Below are 8,780 nucleotides of genomic sequence, written 5' to 3' on the forward strand. Positions count from 1 at the left end.
CACTGGTAAGTGCTGCTATTTGAGCTATTTTTAGAACAGGCCAGCGGGCGACTCATCTGGTCCTTACGGGCTACCTGGGGCCCACGGGCACCGCGTTGGTGACCCCTGCTATATACCGTATCCTGTTCCATTGCATCATATGTATAAACAGCAGTGTGCACATGACTAACTACACTTTAATATAGCCTACTGTAAGTAGTCTATGATAGTGAACATATTTCCTTTGAAAAAAAAAAACAAGTCTGAGGCATTGATTAGTCATAAAAAAAAATGTATTGTTGAGAACCCGGCGGCCCCCCCACCTCACCGCAGACATATAAACATTCAACTTAACGGAACCATTTAACTTTAACGAAACCCATTTAATGGCAGCAGTATCGCATTTCAACGTTCGTGCCGTGTCATTTGGCTCGTAACCCACTTTTGTATGATTGTCTACGATAAAACCAGGCGAGATGAAAAGTAGTGCTCCCCTCCTAAGATATTAGAAAAACAAAATTGGGGAAAATAAATGACAGGAAAGTGGAAAGCACCTTATAGACTCAAACAGACAAGTTGAAAGTTAATCCCCATAATTACAATATGGGATAAAATCAAGATCTTCTCATTAAACCTAAACAGCAAACATTTTGGGATTTAGCAAAATACAAACACTACAACCTTTGAGGTCAATAAAGTTTCTATATTTTCACAAAGCACCCGAGTGATTTTCCAAAAAAAGTTGTCATCCTAACATCCCCGAGTTGAGCCCTTGCTGGATAAAATTTGTGCTTTCTAACTCATGTGCTATAAAATGCTAGAGCAGGGGTGTCCAAACTTTTTCCACTGATGTTTTTATTTAAAAAAACAATACAATATATGTGTAAAAATATACATTTAGGCCTCAAGCCTACTCAGGCTTGATCCCAGGGACCCCGAAGGATTTTGGTCCAAAAAAATATTTAAAATGTGTCATTATTTTGTATTATTTTTATTCAAGGTTCAACATTAGGTCTATCTGTCAATATAACGTTTTTAAAGATTTAAGTTAGATGCCCTTTTTGTCAATGAAAACCCTGTTTTGTTATGGAAAAAAACCCACAAAATATGCAATAGTTTCCTCCAATAGAATTTTAAAGTGGAATATTTGAGATTATAGAATAATTGGAGCCTTAAAAATGTCACCATTGATTTTAATTTGGTAATATTTTTTTTTAGCAATGACACACAAAAAAAATAAAATAAAAAATATAAATCGCAGTAAAATTCTTTGAGATCCAAATAAATATTTTTTAAAAAATTTTTTTTACATTTGACTTTAAACACAATCGTGTCGAGATCAACTTCAGATCCATCTGTCAATTATAACTTTTATGGTTGTTTATGTTTGTTTGTTTTTATTAGGCCCTTCTTTAGAAAAAAAGAACAATTTGGTTTTTTTATGGCAAAAATAAAATAAAAAAAATAAATCACAGTAAAAATCTTTGGGATCCAAATAAATATTTAAAAAAATTTTTTTTTACATTTGACTTTAAACAATCGTGTTGAGATCAACCTCGGATCCATCCGTCAATTATAATTTTTATGGTTGTTTATGTTTGTTTGTTTTTATTACGCCTTTCTTTAGAAAAAAAAAAACAATTTAGTTTTTTTATGGCAAAAATAAAATATGCAACATTTTCCCCCCAAAATATCTCAAAGTGGAATATTTAATGTGACATTGATTTTGATTATTATTTTTTTAAAGAAAAATAACAGCCTGCATGGCAGCTTTGTGTTATTAAAAAAAACATTGCAACATTTTCTTGTCAAATTTCACCTGTTTTACTCTTTTATACCACTTTTTCGTTTTTTTATTTTTTAAATCGTATTTTTAGAATGTGCTTACCACTGATGTTTTTATTTAAAAAAACAATACAACATATGTGTAAAAATATACATTTAGGCCTCAAGCCTACTCAGGCTTGATCCCAGGGACCCCAAAGGATTTTGGTCAAAAAAAATATTTAAAATGTGTCAATATTTTGTATTATTTTTATTCAAGGTTCAAATCTGTAGATCAACATTAGGTCTATCTGTCAATATAACGTTTTTAAAGATTTAAGTTAGATGCCCTTTTTGTCAATGAAAACCCTGTTTTGTTATGGAAAAAAAAAAAAATATGCAATAGTTTCCTCCAATAGAATTTTAAAGTGGAATATTTGAGATTATAGAATAATTGGAGCCTTAAAAATGTCAACACATAACACCATTGATTTTAATTTGGTAATATTTTTTTTTAGCAATGACGCACAAAAAAAAATAAAATAAAAAAAATAAAATCGCAGTAAAATTCTTTGGGATCCAAATAAATATTTTTAAATTTTTTTTTTTACATTTGACTTTAAACACAATCGTGTTGAGATCAACTTCAGATCCATCCGTCAATTATTACTTTTATGGTTGTTTGTTTTTATTAGGCCCTTCTTTAGAAAAAAAAACAATTTAGTTTTTTTATGGCAAAAATAAAATAAAATAAATAAATCGCAGTAAAATTCTTTGGGATCCAAATAAATATTTAAAAAAAATTTTTTTTACATTTGACTTTAAACAATCGTGTTGAGATCAACTTCAGATCCATCCGTCAATTATAACTTTTATGGTTGTTTATGTTTGTTTGTTTTTATTAGGCCCTTTAGAAAAAAAAAAAACAATTTTGTTTTTTATGGCAAAAATAAAATATGCAACATTTTCCCCCCAAAATATCTCAAAGTGGAATATTTAATGTGACATTGATTTTGATTATTATTTTTTTAAAGTAAAATAACAGCCTGCATGGCAGCTTTGTGTTATTAAAAAAAACATTGCAACATTTTCTTGTCAAATTTCACCTGTTTTACTCTTTTATACCACTTTTTCGTTTTTTTTATTTTTTAAATCGTATTTTTAGAATGTGCTTACCACTGATGTTTTTATTTAAAAAAACAATACAACATATGTGTAAAAATATACATTTAGGCCTCAAGCCTACTCAGGCTTGATCCCAGGGACCCCAAAGGATTTTGGTCAAAAAAAATATTTAAAATGTGTCATTATTTTGTATTATTTTTATTCAAGGTTCAAATCTGTAGATCAACATTAGGTCTATCTGTCAATATAACGTTTTTAAAGATTTAAGTTAGATGCCCTTTTTGTCAATGAAAACCCTGTTTTATGGAAAAAAAAAAAAAAAAAAAAATTTGCAATAGTTTCCTCCAATAGAATTTTAAAGTGGAATATTTGAGATTATAGAATAATTGGAGCCTTAAAAATGTCAACACATAACACCATTGATTTTAATTTGGTAATATTATTTTTTAGCAATGACGCACAAAAAAAAAATAAAATAAAAAAATAAAAACGCAGTAAAATTCTTTGGGATCCAAATAAATATTTTAAAATTTTTTTTTTTACATTTGACTTTAAACACAATCGTGTTGAGATCAACTTCAGATCCATCCGTCAATTATTACTTTTATGGTTGTTTGTTTTTATTAGGCCCTTCTTTAGAAAAAAAAAACAATTTTGTTTTTTTTATGGCAAAAATAAAATAAAATAAAAAAATAAATCACAGTAAAATTCTTTGGGATCCAAATAAATATTTAAAAAAAAATTTTTTTTACATTTGACTTTAAACACAATCGTGTTGATATCAACTTCAGATCCATATGTCAATTATAACTTTTATGGTTGTTTATGTTTGTTTGTTTTTATTAGGCCCTTCTTTAGAAAAAAAAACAATTTTGTTTTATGGCAAAAATAAAATATGCAACATTTTCCCCCCAAAATATCTCAAAGTGGAATATTTAATGTGACATTGATTTTGATGATTATTTTTTTAAAAGAAAAATAACAGCCTGCATGGCAGCTTTGTGTTATTAAAAAAAACATTGCAACATTTTCTTGTCAAATTTCACCTGTTTTACTCTTTTATACCACTTTTTCGTTTTTTTATTTTTTAAATCGTATTTTTAGAATGTGCTTACCACTGATGTTTTTATTTAAAAAAACAATACAACATGTGTAAAAATATACATTTAGGCCTCAAGCCTACTCAGGCTTGATCCCAGGGACCCCAAAGGATTTTGGTCAAAAAAAATATTTAAAATGTGTCATTATTTTGTATTATTTTTATTCAAGGTTCAAATCTGTAGATCAACATTAGGTCTATCTGTCAATATAACGTTTTTAAAGATTTAAGTTAGATGCCCTTTTTGTCAATGAAAACCCTGTTTTATGGAAAAAAAAAAAAAAAAAAATTTGCAATAGTTTCCTCCAATAGAATTTTAAAGTGGAATATTTGAGATTATAGAATAATTGGAGCCTTAAAAATGTCAACACATAACACCATTGATTTTAATTTGGTAATATTTTTTTTAGCAATGACGCACAAAAAAAAATAAAATAAAAAAAATAAAATCGCAGTAAAATTCTTTGGGATCCAAATAAATATTTTAAAATTTTTTTTTTTACATTTGACTTTAAACACAATCGTGTTGAGATCAACTTCAGATCCATCCGTCAATTATAACTTTTATGGTTGTTTATGTTTGTTTGTTTTTATTAGGCCCTTTTTTAGAAAAAAAAAAAAATGTTTTTTTATGGCAAAAATAAAATATGCAACATTTTCCCCCCAAAATATCTCAAAGTGGAATATTTAATGTGACATTGATTTTGATGATTATTTTTTAAAAAGAAAAATAACAGCCTGCATGGCAGCTTTGTGTTATTAAAAAAACATTGCAACATTTTCTTATCAAATTTCACCTGTTTTACTCTTTTATACCACTTTTTCGTTTTTTTATTTTTTAAATCGTATTTTTAGAATGTGCTTACCACTGATGTTTTTATTTAAAAAAACAATACAACATATGTGTAAAAATATACATTTAGGCCTCAAGCCTACTCAGGCTTGATCCCAGGGAGCCCAAAGGATTTTGGTCGAAAAAAATATTTAAATTGTGTCAATATTTTGTATTATTTTTATTCAAGGTTCAAATCTGTAGATCAACATTAGGTCTATCTGTCAATATAACGTTTTTAAAGATTTAAGTTGGATGCCCTTTTTGTCAATGAAAACCCTGTTTTGTTATGGAAAAAAAAAAAAAAAAAAATGCAATAGTTTCCTCCAATAGAATTTTAAAGTGGAATATTTGAGATTATAGAATAATTGGAGCCTTAAAAATGTCAACACATAACACCATTGATTTTAATTTGGTAATATTTTTTTTTAGCAATGACGCACAAAAAAAAAATAAAATAAAAAAAATAAAATCGCAGTAAAATTCTTTGGGATCCAAATAAATATTTTAAAATTTTTTTTTTTACATTTGACTTTAAACACAATCGTGTTGAGATCAACTTCAGATCCATCCGTCTATTACTTTTATGGTTGTTTGTTTTTATTAGGCCCTTCTTTAGAAAAAAAAATAATTTAGTTTTTTTATGGCAAAAATAAAATAAAATAAATCGCAGTAAAATTCTTTGGGATCCAAATAAATATTTAAAAAAAAAATTTTTTACATTTGACTTTAAACAATCGTGTTGAGATCAACTTCAGATCCATATGTCAATTATAACTTTTATGGTTGTTTATGTTTGTTTGTTTTTATTAGGCCCTTCTTTAGAAAAAAAAACAATTTTGTTTTTTTATGGCAAAAATAAAATAAAATAAAATAAAAAAAATAAATCGCAGTAAAATTTTTTGGGATCCAAATAAATATTAAAAAAAATTTTTTTTTTACATTTGACTTTAAACACAGTCGTTTTGAGATCAACTTCAGATCCATCCGTCAATTATAACTTTTATGGTTGTTTATGTTAGTTTGTTTTTATTAGGACCTTCTTTGGAAAAAAAAACAACAATTTTGTTTTATGGCAAAAATAAAATATGCAACATTCTCCCCCCAAAATATCTCAAAGTGGAATATTTAATGTGACATTGATTTTGATTATAATTTGTTTAAAGTAAAATAACAGCCTGCATGGCAGCTTTGTGTTATTAAAAAAAACATTGCAACATTTTCTTGTCAAATTTCACCTGTTTTACTCTTTTATACCACTTTTTCGTTTTTTTTATTTTTTAAATCGTATTTTTAGAATGTGCTTAGGGCCGTTAAAAAAATTACCCGCGAGCCGCACTTTGGACACCCCTGTGCTCGAGTAAAAACATGGAGTAGAGATATAAATAAATATAAACATTTCAATGGGGATTTTCTTTTGTTTTTTTGGTCTGAAAGAGAAAAAGAATAGTCTTCAAGTCAGAGTACAGCCTGAGGTGTTGCAGTAAAAGCGCTGAGGTACTTTGCAGAGTATTGCATTTGGTGTAAGAATATAAAGTTTGGTTTTTATGTACCTAAAACTCCCGTTTGAGAAGAAACCATAAGAAGGAGCAGTTAGGTACCCGCCACAGCACACAATGTACATTAAATCAACTATTTGGATGATGACAGTTATGGGATGAAGATGATGAAAACCTTGGCAAACTGTCCTGATGCTCATTCATCGTTGGAGCTTATAAATTACCTCGTTAGTCCTCCGCATCATTACTGTTCTGTCTGACAGCTTACAACTCTTTTGAAAAGTATCCATCATCCTCGTGCCACAACGGCTGAACAAAAAAAAAAAAGGTCCACACTGCCCGCGTTCAGCTTCCGTGGGAAGTGTTTTTAACGGCGGCTTTTTTTGTGCGTTCTACATGACGGAATCTTTCTCCCTGTGCGACTCGGCCGTGTTATTGCTCGGTCGGTAACCCGGGCCACCTGCCTTCTCCATGAGCGGCGAGTGCTCGGGGTTATCGTCGGCGTCCTTTTCGAGGTCCCTCAGCTCCGCTTCTTCCGGTTTGGACGTGCGGTCTACGAAGAACTGCAGGAGGCCGGCTCCGAAGGCGTCGCCCTCCACGTTGAGCACCGTGCATGTGCGGTCGCTGCACACAGGGGATGGGGACAAAGTGGATTTTAGGCCCGGATTTAAGATCCCAACATTTTGTCTAATGTTCGGAATCATTTGCTTTTTATCAGAGGTGGGAAGACAAGCCAAAATTGTACTGAAATTACTTTAAAGTAAAGTAAAAAGTACCAATGATTGTCTCACACACACACTAGATGTGGGGAAATTATTCTCTGTATTTGACCCATCACCCTTGATCACCCCCTGGGAAATGAGGGGATCAGTGAGCAGGAGAGGTGGCCACGTCCGGGAATAATTTTTGGTGATTTAACCCCCTATTCCAACCCTCAGTACCGAGTTACTTTAAAGTAAAGTAAAAAGTACCAATGATTGTTACACACACACACACACACACACACTCGATGTGGCGAAATTATTCTCTGCATTTGACCCATCACCCTTGATCACACCCTGGGAATTGAGGGGAGCAGTGAGCAGGAGAGGTGTCCGCGCCCGAGAATCATTTTTGGTGATTTAACCCCCAATTCCAACACTCAGTACTCAAGTTACTTTAAAGTAAAGTAAAAAGTACGCAAAATTATTCTCTGGAATTGGCCCATCACCCTTGATCACCCCCTGGGATATGAGGGGATCAGTGAGCAGCAGCGGTGGCCACGTCCGGGAATCATTTTTGGTGATTTAACCCCCTATTCCAACCCTCAGTACTCAAGTTACTTTAAAGTAAAGTAAAAAGTACCAATGATTGTCTCACACACACACTCGATGTGGCGAAATTATTCTCTGCATTTCAAACATCACCCTTGATCACACCCTGGGAGGTGAGGGGAGCAGTGAGCAGCAGTGGTGGCCGCACCCGGAAATCATTTTTGCTGATTTAACCCCCTATTCCAACCCTCAGTACTCAAGTTACTTTAAAGTAAAGTAAAAAGTACCAATGATTGTCTCACACACACACTAGATGTGGGGAAATTATTCTCTGTATTTGACCCATCACCCTTGATCACCCCCTGGGAGGTGAGGGGAGCAGTGAGCAAGAGAGGTGTCCGCGCCCGAGAATCATTTTTGGTGATTTAACCCCCAATTCCAACACTCAGTACTCAAGTTACTTTAAAGTAAAGTAAAAAGTACGCGAAATTATTCTCTGCATTGGACCCATCACCCTTGATCACCCCCTGGGATATGAGGGGATCAGTGAGCAGCAGCGGTGGCCACGTCCGGGAATCATTTTTGGTGATTTAACCCCCAATTCCAACACTCAGTACAGAGTTACTTTAAAGTAAAGTAAAAAGTACCAATGATTGTTACACACACACACACACACACACACACACACACACGCACACACACTCGATGTGGCGAAATTATTCTCTGCATTTCAACCATCACCCTTGATCACACCCTGGGAGGTGAGGGGAGCAGTGAGCAGCAGTGGTGGCCGCACCCGGAAATAATTTTTGCTGATTTAACCCCCTATTCCAACCCTCAGTACTCAAGTTACTTTAAAGTAAAGTAAAAAGTACCAATGATTGTCTCACACACACAGTAGATGTGGGGAAATAATTCTCTGTATTTGACCCATCACCCTTGATCACCCCCTGGGAAGTGAGGGGAGCAGTGAGCAGGAGAGGTGTCCGCGCCCAAGAATAATTTTTGGTGATTTAACCCCCGATTCCAACACTCAGTACTCAAGTTACTTTAAAGTAAAGTAAAAAGTACGCGAAATTATTCTCTGCATTTGACCCATCACCCTTGATCACCCCCTGTGAGGTGAGGGGAGCAGTGAGCAGCAGCGGTGGCCACGTCCGGGAATCATTTTTGGTGATTTAACCCCCAATTCCAACACTCAGTACCGAGTTACTTTAAAGTAAAGTAAA

The 8,780-nt window shown here is 32.7% G+C and overlaps 1 protein-coding gene across 3 annotated transcripts in view; it reads right to left on the minus strand.

Moving 5' to 3' along the window:
• Positions 1–254: 254 nt before the first annotated feature.
• The window catches only part of slc1a5 (solute carrier family 1 member 5), a 98,295-nt gene continuing 89,769 nt past the window's right edge, over positions 255–8,780 (minus strand). For 2 of the 3 annotated variants that reach the window (XM_061878618.1, XM_061878617.1), the window contains one exon: positions 6,137–6,922. In XM_061878618.1, the coding sequence (XP_061734602.1) occupies positions 6,691–6,922 (232 nt within the window). In that variant the 3' untranslated portion in view covers positions 6,137–6,690. Of the gene's footprint in view, positions 5,413–6,136; positions 6,923–8,780 lie in introns of those variants that run through there. The other variant, XM_061878619.1, reaches the window with a different exon arrangement.

The sequence above is a fragment of the Nerophis ophidion genome, linkage group LG18 (genome assembly GCF_033978795.1).
Source record: "Nerophis ophidion isolate RoL-2023_Sa linkage group LG18, RoL_Noph_v1.0, whole genome shotgun sequence".
Taxonomy (NCBI): domain Eukaryota; kingdom Metazoa; phylum Chordata; class Actinopteri; order Syngnathiformes; family Syngnathidae; genus Nerophis; species Nerophis ophidion.